The 26,717-nt window shown below is 41.7% G+C and overlaps 1 protein-coding gene across 1 annotated transcript in view; it reads left to right on the top strand.

Annotated features, from left to right (window-relative positions):
- CDH13 (cadherin 13) overlaps positions 1 to 26,717 on the top strand; it is a 592,471-nt gene that overhangs the window by 327,448 nt on the left and 238,306 nt on the right. The window contains exon 6 of the mRNA XM_028740139.2: positions 19,617 to 19,761. Coding sequence (XP_028595972.2) covers positions 19,617 to 19,761 — 145 coding nt within the window. The remainder of the gene's footprint in view (positions 1 to 19,616; positions 19,762 to 26,717) is intronic.

The following is a 26,717-nucleotide window of genomic DNA, read 5'->3' as shown; positions in this document are numbered from 1 at the left end:
CAATTAATAAGTGAACCAACCTTGTGAATGTCATTCCAAGAGACCAGTTACGGGTCCATAATGGTCCCTGTCAAATTACGTAAATTTGAGAAAATGAGAAAGCTGTCAAATAAATGGCGAGCCAGGATATACCTACTAATTGCATTCTACATAAGGTAAATGAGGGTTTTTTGTGCTTGTTGGTAGGAGGTTCATGGGGGATGAATCCATTTAAAATGGATTTATACACTAAATTTGGCGGTTCCAAACCAATCAAGCTTTGCCCACATCAGTCCATTCCTTGCATCAAGCACCTACTCATGTCTGAGCTGTACATGCAGTGTCTTAAAAAAATATATGAAACACCAGCCTGACTAATAACTTTGAAAATTATATGCAACCCAACCTCAAGCATTATATGCAAAATATGAATGAAAGAATCAAGCCTTATACATTCCTGAAGTTTGTAAACATATTTGCTGATAAAATAAATTATTTTATCTTTTCATGTGCTGGTTACTTTATGGAACAGAGTGTATATGGATGTAAGATGCATACTAATATACACACTCAAACATGTTAGTAATGCATATAATATGCACTAATTTTTCATATTTTTATGGGGGAAATAGCTTGCTTCTCATTGAGATCAAGGAGTGAGATGGGAATGAGGAAAAGATATGTGCAAATAAATTCTGCATCAAGATTTTTGGAAAGTTTAATCTCTAGGCATATTTATTTATTTTATATATTTCATGGAACCGATTGTGTGTGTGTGTATATATATTTCCCTCAAATTGAGGGTTTTGTTTGCAGGGGGCCCGGTGTGTGTGGGACGCCTGCGATGTCATGTGCAATGCATGGTGCACATCACAATTTCAGCACCCAGTTCCACAGAATTGGCCTACAGTGAAATTTTGAAGTCAATTTGGATGTTTCTGCTTGTTAATATCTGACATTTTTAAACTAGACTTATCAAAACTTTCCCCACCTTAATCTATTTGTGTTTTGGGAGGGGGGTATGTTTGGTGTATGGAAGAACATCAAAATTCTTCTTCAAATGAAACATGGTAGCCATTCAGAGATGTTTCTTATTCAGAGATGAGGAAGAAATTTGATTCAGTTCACATTTAAAAGTCAACTTCCCTGATTTGTATTTTCCAAAGCACAGCCAGCCTTCAAAACCTGTGCTTCTCTGGATTTTACAACATAATTCTCCATGTATTTTTCTTTTGCACCCCAGCACTCATCCTAGGGAAGGGCTGCAGCTCAGCTGAAGAACATCTGCTTTGAATGCAGAAGGTCCCTGACTCAGTTTCTCTCCATCTCCAGGGCTAGGAGAAAACCCTGTCTGAAATCCAGGAGAGCCACTGCCAATCAGCATAAATGAAATTGAGCTAGAAGGACCAATGGTGTGACTCAGTGTAAGGCAGCTTCCGTGCTCATCTTGTGGATAAGTAAAAAAACATTGGACAAGAAAGTTCAGCCTGACAGTACTTCAGAACCTTTGCACAAGTTCTGCTTTATAATCTCGTGCAGCTAGGTTTTTTTACTCTCACTTGTTGCTTGAGCTGCAGACTCAAATCTGAACTCTTCTCACCTCAAGTTAACTTATTTTCCTAGTTAACGTTTCTCCTTACAACCTGCCTTTGTGTTCATTCACACCTCAAATCACCTCTGATCCTGTGGCCAATTTTCTTCTCTTATTTTGGTGGGGTGCTTTGGAGACCTCTGCCAATTTTCCTTCAAAAATTCACAGCCACAGGGATGAGTGTAATAACAAATATCCTGTTCTTTTTATTGTATGAACTGAAGAGTAATGATACTATCTCTTCGGTTCTCTTGCCAGCTCCCTCCTGAGAATAAACTGTCACCCTGAATTTCCCTTATGCTCACTCTCTTCAAAGCTAATTACATGGTTGCTCCAGAGAGCCTCGAAGACCTAGCTTTGTGTCCCCACTTCCATGTTGTGTAAATGTTGAGCTTAGTTCACTACTATGGCCAATTATTTTATTTTTGTACTTAAAAGATGCATTGAAAGCAACACATGATTATTATTTTTTTATGTGTTCAATAGATGGAAGATTACAATGGCTATTATAGCTGACCAAATGTGGCCTACTCAATTAATATCAGGAAGGGATCGATAAAGAGTTTGTTCAGTCTACTTTTTGTAGCAGACCAACTCAATTTGATGACCCCAAACTGGCTTTCATATTGGAGCACAAAGCTTGATAGGATTTCACACTCCTACAGATTTGGCAAAGCACTTTTAGTGCACAAAGGCTTGCACAAAAAATATGTACCGTATGGTGAAAAAATGTTTTGGAGAAGCTTTTAAAAATATGCATTTTAGAGAAGATGGGTGCAAAAATGCACGCAACAAGGCATACAATACAATATAAATGCACACTTTCCCTGCAATCTTTTGAAAGATCCAAGCAAAACTTTGACTTAAAAAAATACTAAGACAATTACAGACAATACATTAAAACAAACTTACATAAAACAATCCAGACTACATTGAGAGAAAAGAAACCATGGGTACTTATATTCTTCCTTAAGTCTGTAATATCTGTTCAAACAAAGCTATGACTGAATGCCAGTGAAACAGGATCTGGATAAACTTAAGGGATTCTGATATCAATCTCTGCCTGTGTTATGCCTGGATCTTTAATGATGCTGATTCACCACTTCAGTTATTCAGAAGTTTCACTCACCTTTGCACTTGTTTTGTGAGTGTGAGACTTCACTACACACAGAGCTTTTAATGAACCCAAGCTTCCCTATTTACTACTGTAATGTTTAAAACAGATTTTAGGCACCCGTGCTTCCATAATTTTTGACTGCCAGCAATTCACTGAGAAAACTTCCGTTGAAAAGTGTGTGTAGTAGACAGGCATTAATTAATTGCCTTCTGTACAGTGTTCTCAAGGTGATGTATAATCAAAACAATTAAAAACACAAATAACACCAAATACATGTAGAACAATAGTAACACAATGCTAAATTGAGACTCATATGAAATATCCATTTACCCAGGCAGGAAAGCCAATTCCTTCTATCATTTCAGAAAGTGCAGATCGTGGGCATCTGTCATAGCTTAACAGGATTGCTATTCCAGAGAACAGGGAATATGTTTTTTAAAAATGACAAATAGTAAAGTCAATCTGAATGTTTCATTCAATGAAATTTTGGGTGGCTTTGAATAAGTGAGACATGTTGCGAGAGGATTGTTGTGGTTCTTAGCAAACTTAAAAGAATACAGGCTTGTCTGTTTTCTTCCTTCTTAAGTGTAACTTACTTAAACCTAAAAGCCTCTCCAAGAGGCTATGAAGTGATACACACTTCCATAGCAAGGCAATGTTCATATATCATTGTTTCCAGGGGCTAATTGAAGAGGGGAGGAAGAAATGATTTCGTTCCACAACTTTCAATATTAAATTGAGTAGTGAAAGCAAACAATTAAACTATATTGAGCAAGGAAGGAGGAACTCTCAAAAAAGAAGAAACTTTCATTACCTGAGGGAGACAAGATTTGTACAACCTTGAAAAACCGCTCCAGGGAACTCTGCTCTGCCCTTTTTTGCTCAGCCTTGGGCAAGGCATTAAGAATGGTTGGATACAGGCAAGGGAGGACTGAGCTGAAGGCTGTGTGTGCCTTGTCTCCATCAGGAAATCTAAGCGCATTGCCTTGGCCTCAGGCAGTTGGGTGGAACTGAATAAGAGATAGCTGAGTCATCTAGGGCTGGGAGGTTGTATGCAGTGTTAGAAATTGAGATATGAAAGCTAGGAGCTAAATGCCACCTTAAACCTAGGTTATGGGAGCAACAATAGAATGTCTAGGCGTACTTTTTATAACAAGAATACAAAGCTGAAAATGAATGAACTGTAGTTAAAATATTATGTTTATTTTTCACATAGTCTAGTCCATGGGTAAGCAAACTAAGGCCTGGGGGCTGAATCCTGCCCAATCACCTTCTAAATCCAGCCTGCAGATGGTCCAGGAATCAATGTGTTTTTACATGAGTAGAATTTGTCTTTTTATTTAAAATTCATCTCTGGGTTATTTGTGGGGCCTGCTTGGTGTTTTTACATGAGTAGAATGTGTGCTTTTATTTAAAATGCATCTCTAGGTTATTTGTGGGGCATAGGAATTCATTATTTTCCCCAAAAAATATAGTCCACCCCCCCCACAAGGTCTAAGGGACAGTGGACCAGCCCCCTGCTGAAAAGGTTTGCTGACCCCTGTAAGTCCTTCCCCTTCTCACCCCCCTAATATTCTTAAGAGGGCCTCTTCTCCAGTCTTCAGAGAGTAGCTGGACATGGGGAGGCTGAAAAAGGTTCCCCTTTCTTTCCACTCTGCAGTTTTACTCTGCAATCTTAGGTGCAGTATTGTACCCAGAGCTCAGAAACTGCTCACACTAATGAAATTCCTGTTCACAAAATGTGCCTAGAACAATGGGAGTTTTGAACACTGGTTGTATGACTTCAAATGTTGTGTTGCAATGAGCAATGAATGGTTTTCCACCTTGAAGATCCTGTTTCCCACTCTAGATGGGTTTTGTTGTTGCTGTTGCATTTATTGCCTTAAATGAGCTTGCTCTGTTAAGTTAATTCCTTGCATTGTGCAGTTTACCTGCTGTCAAATCCCATTTAAAGGAGCATCATCTAGCAATGGGATCACCAGGAATATGTCACAGTTTAAAGAGTTATGAATCTGTAGTCTTTAATGAAATTTGTAAAGGTTTCCTCATGTTTTCCTAGCAGCAGAACTAAATAGAGGTGACTGATTTCATGACAGTTTTTATTGTACACACGCAAACATTGCACTTCCAGTTCAGTTCTGTGGTTGTAGTTTCTGCAGGAATGTTAACACAACATCTCAAAATTATCTGTGACTGCTGGATACCAAAGAGACGAATATACAATAGGTACATTTTAAATAATAGTTGTTTGAGTTGTTTGTGTTGGTTACCACAGATCAAAGGTAGGGAACTCAGAATTCTGATAAAACAATAAAGGAACCGGAAATTGCCAAAGTTCACCTATTCATCCCACATCTGGAATTGAAATCACTCTAGTGAATAGTGAATACAATCTGTATTCACTATTGCTGTTTGCCATCCTACCCATAAAGAAGACTAAAGAATGGTGAAAAATGTTTCTGTTGATTCTAAATAGAACAACGTAGAGGATCTGCAATAAGCAAATTATATCTGATTAAATAGGAATAGCTGAATCAATGTACTGTCCAAGCATGGAAGCTCTCTAATGAGAAAGAGTTCAGCTCCCACCCATCTTCTGGGCATGTTTGAAGGCACCACTTATGGCCCTGCAGCAAAGGATTAGAAGGAATTTTTCTTCTTGCTATGAGTGCGTTGGGTATGTGAATCTGACAACGGCACTATGACCCCACTGACTCAGTGCTAGCCCCATGCCAAGCCTAAAGGGCACATTAAGGTGAAATTCACAATAGAGTGCTAATGAAAATTCATGAAGATTTCTTTTTTAAAAAATCACAAACTGATGCGGAAGTGTAGTGTGGAGAACTGAACTTAAGATAACCCAGAATTGACAAACTCACCCAACCATAGTGGTAATTCCATGACCACTAAAAAGATTTCCAAGTATTGTTTCCCAGTCTTTGCACAAGACTTGTGCTGCTACATACGCTGGCTATGCGTAAGGGCTTTTTTCTACCTTCATAGTGTCCTCCTGCACTGTCTGCCAACCTTTTATCAGGAGCCTGGCCTAATTTTATCACTAAAAAGGCACTTGTTATTTGCAAATGAGGTACTGAAGAGCTCTAAACTATTGCATTTGTCAAGGAAGTAATATAATGCACATACATTCCTTTGCTCAAATTGCACTGAAATATGACTTGCTCAGTCTGCCTGTTTTATTTGTTACTACTGCACCTGTTTGGAATATAGATATTAGTATAGATATATATTTTAAAAATGAAGAGAGTATGTTGTGTATATATGATATATATTCACACACACATATATCGAATTTATTCCTAAACCATTTTACCTGCTAGATGGTGAATCTATTTACTGTCAACTGTAATGAGTGCTCATTTATATCAGGCTTTTACCCAAGTGGCATTTCTGCTTGCAACTGGTCTGCTTTGTCAAATAATGGTTATAGAGTTGATGTGATGGGGCTGATTATGAAGCTTGGGGATTAAGATGTAGCTACTGACTTTCGCAGGGGACGCGGGTGGCGCTGTGGGTAAATCCTCAGCGCCTAGGGCTTTCCGATCGTATGGTTGGCGGTTCGAATCCCCGCGGCGGGGTGAGCTCCTGTCTGCGGTCCCAGCTCCTGCCCACCTAGCAGTTCGAAAGCACCCCTAAAGTGCAAGTAGATAAATAGGTACCGCTCTGGCGGGAAGGTAAACGGCGTTTCCGTGTGCTGCGCTGGTGCTGGCTCGCCAGAGCAGCTTCGTCACGCTGGCCACGTGACCCGGAAGTGTCTCCGGACAGCGCTGGCCCCCGGCCTCTTAAGTGAGATGGGCGCACAACCCTAGAGTCGGACACGACTGGCCCGTACGGGCAGGAGTACCTTTACCTTTACCTTTACTGACTTTCGCTAGTGGATTTCCCAACTTCAGTGGGTGTTGAAAATGAAATTGCTAGTTCAGGCTTCACCAGCCTGGTTAATGCCCCCCAGATGTTGCAGAACTGCAAGATGTTTCTGGATTGGCAGAGTGATGCCCAAATCTGATTGACAGAAATGTTTGTGTAGTTTTTCTGGGTTCAAATAGAAATATAACATGGGGGTGGGCAGGAAAGAGTGTATGGTTTTGAGAGATTTTTCTTCAGGGGATGGGTTTAAAAATTGTTTGGCATTCTTATTTGGAACACTATGCATAAGTGGACCAGGCTCTACAGGATAGAAGTGTGTAAAATTATGCATGACATGGAGAAAGTGGATAAAGGAAGGTCCCCCCTCTTTCAAAGGGTGTACATTCTGGGATCAAATCAGAAACTGCGGTGGCTTTTGTAAATTTGGGACTGTCTCTGGAATCAGACACTTGGAGGGTCTGATTCTGAACTCTACATTTTCTGTGTGCTGATATAAAGGGGAACTAACTCTCCGCTTAAAGTGGTAATTGTTCCATAGAGGTAAAGTAAAGTAAAGTAAAGGGATCCCTGACCATTAAGTCCAGTCGTGGATGACTCTGGGGTTGCGGTGCTCATCTCGCTTTACTGGCCGAGGGAGCTGGCGTTTGTCCGCAGACAGCTTCCGGGTCATGTGGCCAGCATGACTAAGCCGCTTCTGGCGAAACAGAGCAGAGCATGGAAATGCTGTATACCTTCCCACCAGAGCGGTACCTACAGTGGTGCCTCGCAAGACAAAAATAATCCGTTCCGCGAGTCTCTTTGTCTAGCAGTTTTTTCGTCTTGCGAAGCAACCCTATTAGCGGATTAGCGCTATTAGCGGTTTAGCGGCTTAGCGGCTATTAAAGTCTTAGCGGCTTAGCAGCTAAAGGGCTATTAGCGGATTAGCGGCTTAGAAAGGGGGGGGGGGAGCGAAAAAAAATTGCAAGACTCGCAAGACGTTTTCGTCTTGCGAAGCAAGCCCATAGGGAAATTTGTCTTGTGAAGCGCATCGAAAAATGGAAAACCCTTTCGTCTAGCGGGTTTTTCGTCTTGCGAGGCATTCGTCTTGCGGGGCACCACTGTATTTATCTACTTGCACTTTGACATGCTTTCGAACTGCTAGGTTGGCAGGAGCAGGGACCGAACAATGGGGCTCACCCCGTCGCGGGGATTTGAACTGCTGACCTTCTAATCGGCAAGCCCAAGAGGCTCAGTGGTTTAGACCACAGCGCCACCTGCATCCCTGTTCCATAGAGGTAGCTAAGGTTAAAGCCATAACAGTCAGAGTCAGTGTCTACTGCCTAGCAATCACACTTCCCCCTCTGAACACAGCAGAATTGCCTCAGGCAAAACAAGAACTCTTTTGCTATGTCTGTCATTGTCTCTGGCTCCACCTACTGTTGGCTTCCCTGCCTATTGTTCTGCCAGTCCAATGGGCACCAGTCACCCCTACAATGCAGGTCACCAAAGCGGAATGCATGAACCTGCACGCGGGCATACTGTGACGGTCAATACATTATGAAGAGCATTTCCAGGTGATCTGCTCATCTGAGCAGTGCATTTGGAAGCAAATGTGCCCTCTCTTTTTCCCTTGTGAAGAACATTGATCAAAGGAGGAGGGAGTAACAGCATCCTTTGATGCTTTACTACATAGGCGTGCACTGAGAGCCTTCTGAGAACTCTGGGGTGAAAAAGTCCTTGAAATCTCACAGGCAGCAACCACTTAGCCATCCATTCAGCTAATTTGGGGCTCATTGGCAAAAGCATTATTTCTTTGCCAATTAATGCAGAAAGGTGCCCTGTGTTTCCTAGATTATTTTTTTGAGACAGAAAACAGATAATGAGAAAAACAGAAGCCTGTTAGCTGTCCTGCTTTGCTTTGAAACCATCTGCAAAGGCTACCCACCTTGAAATCTATGCACTTCTCTGCATTGCCCCTGGCTCATCATGATCAAAAATCAAATCAACTGTAGGAATCAATGTACGACCTGCTCTGAATCCTCACTGCTAAAATACTATCCTCACCCCACATCGTTCTCAAATTTGCCCCTATAAAGGGAAAGGAGAAAAGTTAAATTAACTATACTTAGTATTCTGCCTTAATCTGTTTAAAGATCCTGGTAACAATAAGTTCTGTTGATAGAATTATAAAAATATGTCGCTGAGCATTGTATTGGCAAAAGAGCTGAACATAATAGGGAATTCAATAGAGCTGACTGTAGACTGAATCAGTAGAAACTCATTCATTTAAAAGTAACAAGCAAAGGGAGCGGGGGATGGTCTGCTACCCAAACTTCCAGGCAGAGAGGGCAAAGAGAAAAACTAGAATTGGCATACTCTAGCCTTTTCATGATTATTTTGATAACAGCAAAGATTGAGTGTTGGGACAGGGTTGGCAACATTCCCAGTTTAAATGTGTCCATTTAGAACAGGTTTCTGGTTTCTGGTTGAACTGGGAGATATCAGCTATAGCTGTAATGGATGCATTAGCAACAAAATATCTGGCATATGGCCCCTTTAAGAGAAATAGCTATGACCCAGGAGTACAGCTCCTAGATTGCTGACTCAAATGGCCAAGCTGAAGAAGTTGAGTCACATTCACACCATGTATTTAAAGCACCACTTTAAACAATCATGGCTTCCTCCCAAAGAATTATGGGAGCTCTAGATTGTTACGGGTGCTGGGAATTGTTAGGAGGACCCTATTCTCTTCCCAGAGCTACAGTTTCCAGAATGGTTTAATATTCAATCCCTCCACACTATGGGAATTGTAGCTATGTGAGGGAAACAGGAGTTTCCTAACAAGTCTCACCTTCCTGCAGCTTCCAGAATTCTTTGAGGGATTAAACCTTATTGAACACATTGCAATTTATTACTGAGAAAGCATGCAGAGGATTGTCCTTAATCAGTTAAAACTCATACAATTAATCTCCCAATATTAATTTGTGTGATAGTCCAAGCATTGAGTCTCTTTGCTCTACCAACAGTGGGTGGATCTGTCAGTTTTTACTTCCCTCAGTTTCTGTTTTGCAAACTTAAATTCAGCTCTCCATATTTCCACATCACTTTGAATATTCAAAGTCCTTTTGCATATTCATTATCTCTCATTTCCCGTTACATACACAATGTTTACAAATATTTTCCTCAACATCTGTATTTTCTTGAACACATTTTTGTATGTTATTTTCACTAAAACATCCATTTTTTGCGCACATTACCCTAGTAAATGCATTTCTTACAAACATCACATGGCTGGAAAATTCATAGAAGTGTGAATTTCAAAGTACGCCTGTGTTTCAGTTTATGCATTGTTTTGGAAAGTGTGAAATTGGTAGGTTCTTCTTTAAATGGGAACTGGATCAAATATCGCCCTATTATGCACAACAACTTTGTTTAGAGGAAAACAGACTCAAATAATTATATATTACATATATTGCTCTGTGTGTGTTATGCCACTGCTCCCAAGAAAGCGTTTTGTTGTTGTTGTTGTTGTTGTTGTTGTTGTTGTTGTTGTTGTTGTTGTTGTTGTTGTTGTTGTTGTATTTAATAAGCTGACTTTTCTTCCAGTTCTTCTTTGCTTCTTTTGTTAGTAGCAATCAAAACATTCTTGGTAGGGATGGAAAAGAGATAAGCACTAATATGGATAATGAATTTGGAACCCGTTTTTACTTACAATGCCTTATGTAAAAATCTTCATTTGGTAGATTGCAAGTTGAATTTGTAGCAGCTCCAAAACCAATAGCTAAGCCAGAGCCATCATTTACAGCTGATTCAATGTTTTGTTGTTTTAATGAGTTTTTCATAATTCTGTAAAATCGCTGAGGTTTTGAAACTCCCTGAAGGGTTTTCTTCCCAAAATAAATATAAAGATCTCTTAAACATTTGTACTGTAGATTGTGGAATGCAAATAAATTGTGTTTGTGTTTGTTTATTAATGGAAAAGCATAGTTAAGCCAAAGAAACAGAACAGACACAGTGCATAAAAGGTACATATTGTAACATTTGCGGTGAATATTTCTCTAGGAAACTATATTTCATAGGTCTGTAGCAGGATAGAGCAACTCCCCTATGAATAAAGGTTACAGAGTTTGAGACTTTTTTTTTTTACTTTAGAGAAAAGACGAATAAGAGGCAACAATGGCAAAAATCATTCATGGCATCGAGAAAGTGAATAAAGAAATTTCCCTCCCTCTCTCATGACACTAGATATTGTGGACATCTGGTGAAACTGAATGTTGGAAGAATCAGGACAGATGACAGAAAGTGTTTCTTTACACAGCAAGAATTCATTCCCACAAGATGCAGTGATAGCCACCAGTTTAGATGACTTTAAAAGAGGATTAGTGAAGTTCATGGAGGAGGAGGTTACTGAAGGATACAAGCCATGGTGACTCTGCCCTGCCTGCACAGTCAGAGGCAGTGATGCTTGTGAACAACAGTTACTGGCAATCACATATGGGGAGAGTGCTCTTCAGCATCCATTTTGCTTGAGGGCTTGCATCTGGGTGGCCACTGTGAGAACAGGATGCTGGAATAGATGGGCCATTGGCCTGATCCAGCAGGCTCTTATCATGTTCTTATGTTCATTTCTAGTTATACTAAGAAATGATGCATCTTAACTTTCAGCATTGTTCATGAGGTCTAGAAAATGTTTTTTTAAAGGCCAAAATGAATGCTAAAAAAATTGGGATTCCCAAAGCACTATGACTCTTAACCAGGTGGTATGTATGACAACAGCCACATGGATTTGGACCATATGATGTTCTTCGATATGAAGCCTGTTAATGGGTTTGCTCTGTGTTTAGAGAATTATACAAGTTAAACAGCAAGAAGGTGCTGTTGCACTCAAGACCTGCTAATCGGCTTCTCAAAAGCATTTGGCTGGCTGTTGCAGAGAACTGAGTGTTGGAGTGAACAGATCTAGTCCAGTAGGGCCCTTCTTGTGTCTATATGTTCATATTTTCATATGTTGTGGGGAGGGAAGTATGTATCAGTGATGTGCACACAGCAGGGGTATGCATCAATTATATGGGTGGGCCATATAATGCAGCAAAATTAGGTAATTTTTATTGGCCAAATTATCAATGGTGTCAATAAAACACACCCCACATCTGTGCCAAGTCTGATCAGGGCCTCCACAAAGCATCCTTTATCTCCACTATTTCTTTGTTGTTGTTGTTTAGTCGTTTAGTCATGCCTGACTCTTCGTGACCCCATGGACCAGAGCACGCCAGGCACTCCTGTCTTCCACTGCCTCCCACAATTTTGGTCAAACTTATGCTGGTAGCTTTGAGAATACTGTTCAACCATCTCGTCCTCTGTCATCCCCTTCTCCTTATGCCCTCAGTCTTTCCCAACATCAGGGTCTTTTCCAGGCAGTCTTCTCTTCTCATGAGGTGGCCAAAGTACTAGAGCCTCAGCTTCATGATCTGTCCTTCCAGTGAGCACTCAGGGCTGATTTCCTTCAGAATGGATAGGTTTGATCTTCTTGCAGTCCATGGGACTCTCAAGAGTCTCCTCCAGCACCATAATTCAAAAGCATCAATTCTTCGGCCTTCTTTAAGCTTTTCTAATGATTATAGCTGTGCATTTTTATCGATTTTTATTTTTCTTGGTCCATGAGCTTTGCAAAAAGTGAGGCTGTCCTAAATGTTGCCCATGAAGCACTGAAGAATTCTGGATTTTGTTTTTGTTGTTAAAACACAGTAGTGGAGGATTTTCTTTTTTAAAAAAAAAAAAAAGTTAAAAGCTTTCACCAAATGTGTTACTTTTTAAAAATTAAATTAAAAAAATAAAATCCTACGTTGTTCTTCTTTAACAACAAAAGCAAATGCCATCTCTCTTCAACATTTAAAAACAGCCTCACATCTTAGGGTCTATCAGAGGACAACAACAAACTGTGACCCATCCATCCCTTTAATTCCCCCCCCCAAAAGCCCCTGTACCTATTCGTCTACAATTTGTCATGTTCATCTAATCTTACTTCACATAGCAGGCAATTAGATGTCCACAACTGCACTCTTCCCACTTGTGTTCTCTGCAATGGGTCTGAAAATAGGAATGTGTCTTGTCAGCTCAGTATTGTCATCTAGCTCAATTTTGTCTGCACTGACTGGAAGAGGCTCACCTGGCAAAAGTCTCTGCCAACCTTAGCTGGAGATGCTGCTGTCTGAATCTGGAGCTTTCTGGATGCAAAGCAGATGCTTTGCAACCGATATACCACTTCCCCATATCCCATCGCTGATCTCGCCACTGATAGTGGAGGTAGTACACAGCCAGCATCGCTAGTCGTCATCAATGGCTTTCTTTTCTATGAATTAGTATAAACTGGTAAGGGATGTCCTTTATAATATTGCCCTCCTTCATCACTATGTAACAGATACTTGAATTTCTCCAGGCACAACATTATTGTAAATGGACAACGCCTGGTGCTCTGGGGGAACAGAGATCTTTCAGAAATATGGGTATCACATTCAAATACAAAAATAAAATGTGTGATCATGGGGGGGGGGAGTATTCATTTCAATAACTCTCTAGTGCTTAACATTTGCTGGAAATAATATCTCCCCAGTCAAACATGCCAGAGATAAAACATGCATAATAAGAGGTTTCTATCTAAAAATAAGACACTTGTTCAGTCTCTTCTGCCTTTGTGTATTATGGAATAGAGGGAAAAGAAGGGGAATTTTTAATAGCCTCTTTAATCTCAGTGCAAGCACCTCGCAGCACCAATTTATGAAATGCTGAGCTTTCTCTCTCTCTCTCTCTCTCTCTCTCTCTTTTTCTCTCTCTCGAACACACCCTCTCACACACAGGATTCAGCTACATTAGTAAAGAAAATGAGTTTTAAATGTGTTATAACACTGTGACACCAGATGGCGCTGTGGAGTTCCATCTTTTAGCAATGTGATTTCCCATTATTAGGTTTACAACATGTTTTCCTGAAACACTTTTTTTATGTGTCTAGATCCAGCCACAATCTGTTACATTACTTGAAACGCAGTTGATACAAACATAGGAAACTTCCTTATTCCCATTTTGACCACTGGTCCATCTAGTTCAGTATTGTAAGCACTGACTGGCATCAACTCTCCAGAGTTTCAGGCAGGAATCATTTCCAGCCCTACCTGGCAACACCAAAGGTTGAACCCGAGAGCTTTTGCACGTGAGCTACAACCATTCCCCTCTGAAATCTGCAGATTTGTGCTTCTCAGTTCAGGACATGGGAAGCTACTTTATCTTACATCAGGCATCCCCAAACTCGGCCCTCCAGATGTTTTGAGACTACAATTCCCATCATCCCTAACCACTGGTCCTGTTAGCTAGGGATGATGGGAGTTGTAGTCCCAAAACATCTGGAGGGCTGAGTTTGGGGGTGCCTGTCTTAAGTTAAGGTAATTGGTCCTGTTGACATTGACATTGACTCTTTGCAGGCTTCCCATTGGGACATCTGGTTGGCCACTGTGGAAACAGGATGCTGGACTAGATGGACCATTGGCTTCATCTGGCATGCTTTTCTTACATTTTTTAAATGAATACTGGGCACTAGGGGAGACGTGAGCAAGAGGAATAAATAAGTGTTACTGGGGCCAGAAACAGATCTCTCATACAAGGGGCTACTAGTCTCCTCCGCGAGAGCAACCCAGGGCAATGAATATTTGGGAAATAGAGCTTGCTAGCCTACTGCATCTTTCTCAGGAGATGGAATAATCCACGGGGGGTCTTGAAAGTGTTCCGACTCATTTGTTTATGCAGTTAATCCATTCCTTTCTCAGTGTGCATGATATTTATGAGTTATTTATAGGTTCACAGTGAACCCAACTGGGAGCAAATTAGGTCAGAATTCTAATTCCTTTGTTAAGAGGAATGACTTATTATCTCATTCCAGTCTGGTACATTGTGTCTGTGTGGGGGCTTGGCTGGAGAGCTCAATATTTATGTTTTGGAAGGGACTATCTGATCTCATATGTTACTACCAGAACACTTAACCCGAACACAGTTCATTTCACGTGTGTGTGTGTGTGTGTGTGTGTGTGTGTAACTCTCACCTTGAATTGAATCCCTATCCTTCACTGCAGGTCAGACGCCTATAAGTTAACTCAATACAGTTTTGTGTTTGGAACTAGTTCACTTCTAATTGGCTCAATACACAGTTTTGCTTTTCTCCTTCTTTGCACTTGTTAGCTGCATTTTAGGGGGTTGGTATTGGCTTTGTAGTATTAAGGATGGGGGAGGAATTCAATTGAGTTCATGCTTAAAGGTGAACCTACCCAATTTGCACTTTCTGAAACAATACATGGACCAAAATCTACACTTTTCAGAATTTTGCAATTCTGTTTTCCAGCCATATGTAAAGGGAAAGGTATGCATATAATTGCACATATTCATGGAGAAAGTCACACAAAAAAATGGATGAATTTTCATGAAGACCCTTAAAAAGCATGCAAACAGATGGCAATGTGGAAAACAGAGGAGAAACAGAAATTGACAGGTTCACCTATTACTATGTAGCACAGGGTGGGACATTGTTTTATTTGATAACTCTAGTGGGCTGTAAAGCATTGTGTTACGGCTTCTCCTAAAGAATTCTGGGAGTTGTGGTTTCTTAAGTATGCTAATAATTGTTAGTGGGCCCCTATTCCCCTCGCAGAGCTACAATTTTCAGAGTGGTTTCACAACAAATGCCTCTTCACAGGGAACTCTTGGAATTGTAGCTCTGGTTGGGGAATATGGGTCTCCTAACTACTCTCAGCACCCTTAACTAACTACAATTCCCAGGATTATTAAAAGGAACCCATGAGTGACTGTCTCAGTCTACCTAATAGTATTGCCACTACGTAGCTATGACAATCTCCAAACCCCAGTGTGGACACCTGCATAGTGGCCATGCTCTATGTGCAGGGCTGGAGAAGCTGTGCAACATCAGTGGGGTGGCGGTGAGGACTTTGACTCAATGGGACATCTGTGTATGGTGAAAGCATGAAGGGTGCCTTAGACTCTTATGCTTCCAGGAAATCACAGAAGCTGATATTCTACTGCCATATAAAGTATTTTCCCCACTGTTTTAATTGGCTCTCTGTGTGTACACAGCCATGCAAATGTGTGCGTGAGAGTGCATTAGGAAGTCCACTGCAGGCCACTAGGCCAGTGCTTTTCATGTCATTAATCAGGTCCTCCCTGCAGGCTTTTTGTGCGACTCTGGATACATTCAGATGTGGGGAGCATTACATTAGTTTTCCTGATTATAATGCAAGTGCTTCTGTCACATATCTGAATGTTCCTCTCAAATGGCAATCCTTGTGGCTTTTTGATAGAAATGGTTTTGAAGTCTGTGGCTGCAAAGAGCCATGTGACAATTTCTACCTTCTAAAGTAAAATCCTGGATACAACTAAGGAAAGGGGCTTTGAGTTCTTTCTGTCTAGAATAGGGCAGAGCTGATAATGATAGCAGATGGAAGTGGCAAAGCTACACCTCTCTACTCTGTTGGTTGCTTTGGATTTGATCTGTGAGCCACTAGATTAGGTCTGTGAGCCACTATTTTGGTCCAAATACTTGTCTTCATATCACATATATAGGAGAAGCAGTCTATTTGAACAATAGCTTCATGAGAACAGGAAGGATATTCCCAAAAGCCCACAGATACAGCAATTCTTTGCTTGCTTGCTTTTAAAGATTGCTGTAGCTGTGAAAGGTGGTCAAGGGTGTGTTGGGGGGGGGGGGATCTGAACGTGCTTTTTGAATAGGAGATGCAATGAGGAAGGGTGATTTCTCAGGAATGTTTATTAGCCAAGAGTGAGACCTTTCTGGAGGGAATGATTGATTGTCGTGCAGCATATAGCATGAGCTACATCAAATTCTCAGCAAGTGCAAGACATAAATTCTGGATGCCTGGTGAAAGGGAGCCACTAATGGGCAAATATCTGAACCAATCATGTTATACCACTTGCAATAGGAGAACTTCATTGGCTCCCATTGTGCATCTGGGATCAATTCAAGGTGGCAGGTACAGTCTAGGTATGAGTGGGGTAGGGAATTTGGATTTAAAAGAGAACATATACAATCCACACTTTCTGAAGCAGTATGAAAATGGAAACTCATCTTTCCGTTGAAACTCACTATCCTCTGAATTTTTCAGTCTAGTTCTCCAGAAAAGGACAGTGAACAAAAAATGCTTATAACTGAGCATATATTAGAGAGCAAAACATACACAAATGCATTATATTAGGAGAAATTATTTTGCAAAAAGTTGCATATTAGGCAAACATACATACCCAAACATGTATACTGTGAGAAATTCACATCGAAGTGTTGATGACTTTTCATAAGGATTTTAAAAAATGCATACTGATGTGAAAATGTGAAAATGTGAACTTAAGGAAAAGGAGAAACTGAACTGACAGATTCACCCATCCCTAGACCAATTCCTGAAGTCCCAAACCCAAAGCACAGTCCCATAGAGTTTCAGTCAAAGCCCATCAACATGGGCAGCTGAACAGACACAGCACCTCAGCTCTGCTGCCCTTTTGTAATTTGCATGCTGATTGCAACATCTGGGCTTGATGAGGCTTGTGACCCCCACCTGTGCCAAGCCTACTCCTGCTGAGGAATCACACGCTTCCTCTCAGAGCTAGCGAGCTCCACCTGGCCAGCTAGGAAGCTGGGCTTGGGGCCCTTGCCTGCCTCAACCTCCTAGAGTGCCACTCCTATTGCTCCCTACACCTCAGCGACTGCCTTGTTTGTGGAGACAGGGTCCTGTCTGGCTCCATTGATGGGTCCTGCTGCTCTGGTTCCTGTGCACTGACCTCCATCCCCTCACCAGCCTCCATTACCCTGTGAGTACTGTCTTCCCCATGCCCTGCTTGCCCCAGTGTGCCCCAGTCCTGGCTACACCTCTCACCACAATCCTCTTCCTCCTCCCTGTCGTCCTGCCAGTGCATGACACCATGAATTGGATGCAGCCCATGAGTTCTCCCCATCCGACCTACATCCCCCCCCTTCTCATTCTTTGTCCCCTACTACCACAATTAGGCTTAAGGGGGGGGGGACCTCCTTTTGAAGACAATCAATCATTGTTGTTTTCCCAAACCTAGACACAGGGCCCAGAGCTATTAAGCATTGCAATGTCTGAGAGACAACCCCTTTCACACCAAAAATGCTGCCTGTGACATTTAGGTTTGAGGTAAGGCTTGAGGCTGAGGCTGTAACATGAAGGCTTTAGGCTTTAGGCTGTAATATGAAGCACTTTAAAAAGAAACAACAGCTAAATTATCACACAGGGTTAGAGAGATTGCTGTTTGATGTGTGGTCCTGTATTAAGTATATCTTTGTATTATGTAAGTAGATGTAAGTCTTAAGTGCGCGTGTGCCATTCTATAAATTTTTGTGTAGTAAGGATTTGTTTGTGTGTATCCATGTGTGTGTATTGTTGTGTGAGTGTCTTGATGTGCTAACTTTTGGAATGCCGCCCTCAACAGCTTTGAACTGTGGCAATGTAGGCCTTAGACAGATAAACATTCCTCACTCCTGTCCTGTATAAATCTACCTGAAAGGTAACATCCAGTGCTTTTTTCCCTAAAAAAATGTTTAGGGGTACTCTCTTAAGAAAATCACCATTTTATAGTTCAAATCGCAAAAAATAAATACAGTGGAAGCTCAGGTTGCGGATGTAATCTGGGACAGAGGCACATCCACAACCCACAGTGTTCACAACCTGCAGCACCGCATCTGCGCATGCGTGTGATGCGATTTGGTGCTTCTGCGCATGTGCAAAGGACGATCTAGCATTTCTGTGCATGCGCGAGTGGTGAAACCCAGAAGTAACCCTTTCTGGTACTTCCAGGTTTCCTGTGATCCATAACCTGAAAACGCATAACCTGAAGCGTCCGTAACCCGAGGTACCACTGTACAGTAAATGGACAAAAGTATATTACAAAATGTTTAGGGGTATGCATACCCTGGATACCCCCAGAAAAAAGCACTAGTAACATCTGTGTGGAGGACTCATCTCTGGGACTCCCCATCTTCAAGGATGGGGTGGGTTGTGACTGGCAATAAGGCCTTTTCAGAGCCCTCTTTATGGAATCTGCCCTGCATCCAATTCAGCTGGAACAAAATCCCACAGGATTTTTCCTTGTTGCAGTGGGTGAGCTCCTTGAATTTACTTTGTTTCGTACTAGAATAGAACCCCAAGAGCCAAGGGTGAAAGACATGTAATTAGAATTAAAGAACTGGGTGTCTCTGAGCACACACTCATAATTTGTTTTCAGTTTTATAACTAACTAACACTGCTTTCACACAGAAGTCTACTTCTGATTACTCCAAACTTTCTTCATTTCAGCAGCCTGATCTGCCTTGGAAAAGTCATGTTGTTTTTGCTATTATTAAATAATTGGGCATCATCCAGTGATGCTGATCTACTGCAAATGTTCTCCACTCTGCACATCCCTAGCTTAGGAGCTTGATCCACTGTGTTAGATTGAGCCATACTTGGTGTGGTGACTTCTGAAATCATTACAAGGGACAGAACAGAATGCTCTGGATAGAGGCAGAGTATAGTTGCAACAATTCCCTCCTCCTCCTAAGAGTCTATTTGTGCATCTCCACTACAACCTATCTTTCAATTTATTTTGTGGTTCAGTATGTTCCCCTTAAGTGTAATTATGCTTGAAGGAGAGAGAGGAGGGGAAAGAAAAGACTTATTCTAAGCAAATATTCACTTCATTAGCATCAAATTGTGTTCCCCCTTTTTCCTTCTTTCGTTGCTTCCTCCAGCAAATTTGGCAATTCAATTGCAAAGTGCCCAATGGGGATCTCAGCGTGAACTCTTTCATTTTTCTTTCAAATGCTTATGCTCACAACCATCCTGCCTTTAGCACAGAGCTCAGCCATCCCAAGTGCTAACCTTGCCTGCGGCCTTGTTATGGCGAAAATGCTGATGTCAACATTTCCTTTTTATCTTCCTCCTCCTTTGATGCCCAATAACAATTTGATTCCTGTTAACTTTCTCTTTCCCTTTACTTATACAGTTCCAGGTGGAGATCAATGATGCCAGTGGCAAAACCATAGAAGGCCCAGTCCCTCTAGATATCATCATTATTGACCAGAATGACAACAGGCCTCTCTTCCGGGAAGGACCTTACATTGGGCATGTCATGGAGGGGTCTCCAACAGGTAAACTAACTGCAGACATACTGCAATTGCTTATAGGTTTTGTTTCTCTGCAAATTTTATGCATGTTTTTCCATCTGAATGCAATGTATTCTGGTTGACCATGATTGACAGGGCTCATTTGACACAGGGACTGTGAACCTGTGGCTCTCTGCAGATTGGTAGACCAATGACTCTCCACAGATGTCACATGACCATTGGCCATGCTCACTGGGGTTGATGGGGGTTAAGAGTACAACAGCACCCAGAGGGCCAGATGTTCCCCATCCCTAATTTATATCATCCTAAGCACAAGGAACGATGGAAGGGAGGATAAGAGATATAATATGAATAAAAGGAAAATGCAGTATATAGAATGCAATCAGTAACATGCTGAAATGAGCTAAGTGTTGCCAGTGTCACATGGAAAACAATTTTGTCCCCTGAGCTCACTTATTCTAGAATTTTTAAAAATGCGGTTGAAAATGGTTTCTTGTGCAGGATTTATTTATTTATTTATTTTAAAAAAAGAATCCAGATGCTCCATTTGAAAAATGTGACTATTTGATTTTGAATTATTTGGTGGATACATTGTGCATTTGTTTGTTGTAAACTGATGTAGTCATAGAAATGTAAAAACTAGCCCATTGCCATTTTTGCAACACATCTGGGCTCTCCCACTGAGACTGTGACCATTCCTGAATGAAAAATGTCTGCTGTATTATTATTTGGGGACTGGCTTGATGTAAGGTAGTGCAACAATATCCTAGAGATGCAGGAAATTGTTTTCAAAGATTGCTAATGCACTTCTTGCAAAGCAAGACAAAAGTTTGTACTGTAAGGACAGACATAAAACAGTGAGATTGTGATGTTGACTACAAATGTAATAGAAGTGGGGGAAATCTGAGGAAGCACAACAAGGCTGCACCACTTCAGATTGTAAGTTGGAGTTGCCTTGTTCAAAAGTTTTCCCAGCTACAGTGGTACCTCGGGTTAAGTACTTAATTCGTTCCGTAGGTCCGTACTTAACCTGAAACTGTTCTTAACCTGAAGCACCACTTTAGCTAATGGGACCTCCTGGCGCGCTGCCAGAGCACAATTTCTGTTCTCATCCTGAAGCAAGGTTCTTAACTTGAAGCACTATTTCTGGGTTAGCGGAGTCTGTAACCTGAAGCGTATGTAACCTGAAGCGTATGTAACCCGAGGTACCACTGTAACACAAATACATATACGCACATGCACACAGTATTCCTGAAAATTTTGTTAGCATACCAGTCACAAACATAGTGTCTTAACTCATGTATTGCTGACATTTTTATTTTATTTTATTTTATTTTATTTTGGTAAAGAATGGGTGAGTAAAAAATGGCACCTGCTCTCACTAGGAAGCTTTCCTTTAGCACAAATGTGCCTTTGAATCCAAACCACTATTGTCAGGCATGGGAAACATCTGGCCTGCTGGCCATATTAGGCCCAGCAGAGTTCCTAATTTAGCCTGCAGGCCTGTTTCCCCCAAAACACTCCCATCTGCCCTACACTAGATGTAATGTATCACTGGGCAGGTAAAGATACAAAGGCAGAGTGCACTCCATATTGTTCCTTGGAAATCAGGCCTCGCTGACAGCAGCATTCAGCACATCAATGCTAACACTGCTATGACTGACACCTTTGGCCAGTTTAGATAACAAAACTGTCTGTTTGCAAAGGTGATGCACATCTGAACTGAGCCTGAAAATGGACAAAATGGGGCTTGCAGTGAGTCCATTTGAAGGCTTTGTCAGCACCAGTCAGCATTCAGAGGGGTATCACCTCCATGGCTAGTCGCTGTTGATAGCCTTACCATCCAAGGATTTGTCCAGTTTTCTTTAAAAGCTACCCAAGTTGGTGGCCACCATTGCCTCCTGTGGGAGTGAGTTCCATAGCTCAACTGTGTGCTGTATGAAGTACTTTCTTTTATTTGTCCTGAATCTTCCAACATTCAACTTCATTCTTTGTCCATTAATTCTAATCTTATGAGAGAGGGAGGGAAACATTCCTCTACCCACTTTCTCCCTGTCACACAATTTTTATAAACTTCTTCCAAGTCACCATTTACTTGTCTTTCCTCTAAGCGAAAAAGTCTCAGATGCTGTAGGAGAGTTGCTCCATCTTTTTGATCCTTTTGGATCCCCTTCTCTGAACCTTTTCCCAACTCGACATCACTATATAATTGTGGACGATCAACCATATTGCCATTTTAAAATCCCATTCTTCCCACCCACCCTGATTTTTTTTCTTTCTTTCTATTTTTCATGGCAAGAGGGTTTTATAGGAAATAACATTCTTAGCAGGACAGATGTTCTGGCTCTTTTGTCGTGTTGCAAAATGACTCCGTGTCCCCAGTGATCAAATGTCTGGGTTCCTTAATTAGGGGAGAAACTATAAAAGCTGGAGTGATATTAAACTTTATTTTTAAGCAAAGATAAAAATTGCTGAAGCCTGCAATGGAAAGCAAAGCAAATTCCCATTAGTCAATGTGACACCTACATTATTTTTTTTAATGAATATGCTGGTGCTGGGGAAGCCAGTGTGGTATGCTGCAAATTTCAGTGGATGCAAAGGGTGGCAGTAAATTCTAGTCCTACTCAAGAGTAGACCTATTGAAGTTAATGGGCACGATTAACTTAGTTTCATTAATTTCAGTCGGTCTATTCTGAGTGGGATTTATTTTATATACTTTACATGTGCATCCTGTATTTCTGTCAATGAGCCAAAGGTGGCATACACGGTTCTCCCCAAAACAACCTGGAAGATAGGTTAGGCTGAAAAACAGTGACAGATCCAAGGTCACCACAGTAAGCTTTGTGACTGAGTGGGGAAGTAGTAATGGTCACCAACTTAGGTGGCTTTAAAAGAGGTGGCTTTTGTCTTGACATGCAGACATGCCAGGTAGAATAGACCCCCATCACCCCTTGAATGGATGTACACAGCATCTTCAGTCAAGCTGAAGGCTCTTCTTACATCCTTAGAATTTTTCACTGCTCTAGAAGATGCTCCAGACTGCATCTGTGATGCATCTGTGATGTTCTTCCTAATGTTTAGTGGGAATCTTCTTCTTTTTTGTAACTTGGTTACAAAGCTGTTGGTACAGGTCCTACCCTCTGGAGCAGAAAAAAACACAAGCTTCCTCCATCTTCCATGTCACATAGCATTTCTTCTTCTTCTCCATACAGAGGATTTACCATGTGCTTGTTCTTCCTCTTGCTCAAACATAGCCAAATAAACATTTTTGATTATTTTTAACCTCTCTTGCAAGCCTCATTCTGAGCTTTGGCCTGCCTGATCTTTCCCCCACAACTGTTGACTGCACATGTATTCTCTCCCTTCATGTTTCCCCATTTTCAAACATGCCTTCTTAAATCTCAACTCATCTGTAAGCTCCTTATGCAGCTACAGTGGTACCTCGGGTTACATACGCTTCAGGTTACATATGCTTCAGGTTACACACTCTGCTAACCCAGAAATAGTGCTTCAAGTTAAGAACCTTGCTTCAGGATAAGAACAGAAATTGGGCTCCAGTGGTGCGGCGGCAGCAGGAGGCTCCATTAGCTAAAGTGGTGCTTCAGGTTAAGAACAGTTTCAGGTTAAGAATGGACCTCCGGAACGAATTAAGTACTTATACTGAGGTACCACTGTACACTGGTTTATTTAGATGCCTCTCACTTTTCATTCATTTGTAGCTTTCATTTGTCCAGCTTTGTTTGTATGTTGGGCATATTTCTTTTGAGATGTTGGTTTATCCAGTTGTGATTGGCACAAGCTCTCCCAGTCTTAGTGAGAGCTCACTCTCAGTACTACTTTCTTAGATCCTTAGATATCAGGAACTGTACCCAGGACCTTCTGTGTGAAAAGCATGTGCTCTTCCACTGAAGTATGTCATCATGCCCTTATTTTAATCTGTCTTATACAGCATCAGAGCATTGATCCATCTGACTGGCAGCAAATCATCCATGCCTTGGTTTTCTATCTCCATTGTCCTTTTAATTGGACATTGCAGTGATTGAATTCAGAATTCTGTGTCCAGGGCAGCTGTCAACCAGTTCCATCTGCTACACAGGCTGAGACCCTATCTGCCCGTGGACTGTCTTGCCAGAGTGGTGCATGCTCTACTTGGGCTACTGCAATGCGCTCTATATGGGGCTACCTTTGAAGGTGACCCAGAAACTGCAACTAATCCAGAATGCAGCAGCTAGACTGGTGACTGTGAGCAGTCGCCGAGACCATATAACACCGGTCTTGAAAGACCTACATTGGCTCCCAATATGTTTCCGAGCACAATTCAAAGTGTTGGTGCTGAACTTTAAAGCCCTGAACGGCCTCGGCCCAGTATACCTGAAGGAGCGTCTCCACTCCCATCGTTCAGCCCGGACACTGAGGTCCAGCGCCAAGGGCTCCCTCACTGCAAGAAGTGAGGTTACAGGGAACCAGTCAGAGGGCCTTCTCGGTAGTGGCACCCACCCTGTGGAATGCCCTCCTGTCAGACGTCAAGGAAATAAACAACTATCTGACGTTTAGAAGACATCTGAAGGCAGTCCTGTTTAGGGAAGTTTTTAATGTTTGAAATTTTATTCTGTTTATAATGTTCTGTTGAAAGCCGCCCAGAGGGGCTGGGGAAACCCAACCAGATGAGTGGAGTAGAAATAAGAAATTATTATTATTATTATTATTATTATTATTATTATTATTATTATTATGTCCTGCATTCATTTTCTACTGTACTTCCAACATATCTGTAACTCATGACAATACTTGTGGCAATAGAGTGGAATGTACCACTTCAAGATGCAGGTGCTTCTTAAAAGGGGGGGGGGGGGTAATATCCTGCTGCTGTTGGAGGAAGTATGCTTCTGAGTACCAGTTGGTGGGGATCACAAGTGGTGAAAGTGCTGTTGTGCTCAGGTCCTGCTTGGGGGCTTATCAGAGGCATCTGGTTATCTGCTCTGAGGACTGGACGGACCTTTGGCCTGATCCAACACCCACCCACACCAAGGAGAGAGGTTCTTTCCTAGCTGTGTCTTTGCATAGGGTCATTTTCAGGGGATAATCTTTTGGGTGGGGGGTGGAATGACAGGTGGTAGCCATCAATACTTAGAAGGACCACTGCAGCACTAAAACTGATGGCAGAAATAGGGGGCGGGAATAGAGCTAGTAGTGGTACTACTACTGTGTTTTATCCCAACTTCTGATGAGCTCAGTGTGACATGTATGGTTCTCCCTCCTCTCCATTTTACTCTCTCACAACAATGAATGTGAGGTAGGTTAGGCTGAGAGGTGGTGAATGGCCTCAAGGGCACCCAGTGAGCTTCATGGCTGAGGAGGGATTTGAACTCTGGTCTCCAAAGCCCTAGACCAACACTCTGACCACTATGCAACACTGATTCTACACACAGAGAGTACACACAAACATACTGGCACCTCAAAAATTATAAATAAAACTTTAACCTTACCTTTAATCAAAATTGCAGTTGTGAGTCCTGAACAGAAAAGATAACAATATTCATCATTGCTGCTTCTGCATTAAAATGCTGCTTTTGCAACCTATTTCCCAGGCCCGGAACAATCAAAGCAACCATGTTTGGGGATCTATTTATATTAGACTGTTGGTTTGTTAATTAGGGAGGGAGAAAAGCATGTTCCTTAATTAAAGAACAAATGAATTTTTTAAGGAAGCATTGAGGATCCCCTCTGGGTACTAAAGATTGTGGGCTTCAACAAGCTAGCATAATTCTGCAATGCTTTGCCGGGAGAAACTCATTTGTGCCGCGGCATGCTGAAAGAGGCTTTATTGTCTCTCTTTAAGCATCTATTTGTGTGGCCTCTGAGGGACCATAGGGAGGGGTATGTGCTTAGAAATAACAGGGGAAGGGTCAAGGAGATAAAATCAATTCATCTAAGCAGCTAATTGGTAGATAGTGCCACATGCCTTTGAGTCAAGGTGATGAACTGGAAAGTGAACAGATACTCTATATGTGCTACACTTGCATGCAATGCTGGGTGCTTGCCCCACACGTAACTCAGAGTTTGTTGTCTTGGGGATGGCATGCTTGTTTTCCAGCTGGTGTATTAATGTATTAATTCTGTCAGAAGTGCAAAAGCAGGGATCTTTGTTTGTAACTGAAGGGCTAATTCTGTTCTCAGTAAGTCAGCTAACCAAGAGGTAGGAGGTGTTGCTTAGCAATCAGGCAGAATGGGCATGATGTTTGCTGGGGTAGTACATGCCCTGATTGCCTGAAGTTCTGAGGGAGTTTTCCCTCTGTATGATTGTTTGAATGTCTCACTGCTGTGTAAAAGGTTCGGATGTGAGAAAGGCCTGTTCCTTTCTCCTTAAGTTGTACACTGTTTTCATTCAGTTTCCACAGTAAAGTGTTATGAGGATTTATTTTCTGTCTGGACTCTGCCTGTGTTATATAAGTGACTTCACGTGGAGCTTTAAATGGAAAGTTCAAGGAAGCTGAGAAGTCTGCAGGGCCTAGTTCTAAGGAGCAGAACAAAACTGTTCAGTTTAATTAGAATTTTGGATTGTCATGTGCTATAGGTTCCCATGTTCTGCTGTTGCATTTTTTGTACTGCTGTTTATTACTACTCTTTCTTGTGGTATTTCAAATGCTTTATGATTTATAATATTTTAAACTGAGATGCACAAGATCCTTTGCGCAAGTGCTCTTCCCAGTGTGGTGTAGTGGTAGACTTGTAATCTGGTGAACCAGGTTCACGTCTCCGCTCCTCCACATGCAGCTGCTGGGTGACCTTGGGCTAGTCACACTTCTCTGAAGTGTCTCAGCCTCACTCACCTCACAGAGTGTTTGTTGTGGGGGAGGAAGGGAAAGGAGAATGTTAGCCACTTTGAGACTCCTTCGGGTAGTGATAAAGTGGGATATCAAATCCAAACTCCTCTTCCCCTTCTTCTTCTTCTTCTTCTTCTTCTTCTTCTTCTTCTTCTT

Source organism: Podarcis muralis, chromosome 7, assembly GCF_964188315.1.
Source record: "Podarcis muralis chromosome 7, rPodMur119.hap1.1, whole genome shotgun sequence".
Taxonomy (NCBI): Eukaryota; Metazoa; Chordata; class Lepidosauria; order Squamata; family Lacertidae; genus Podarcis; species Podarcis muralis.
The sequence above is the reverse complement of the archived record's forward strand: the minus strand, read 5'-3'. Positions and strand labels throughout refer to the sequence as shown.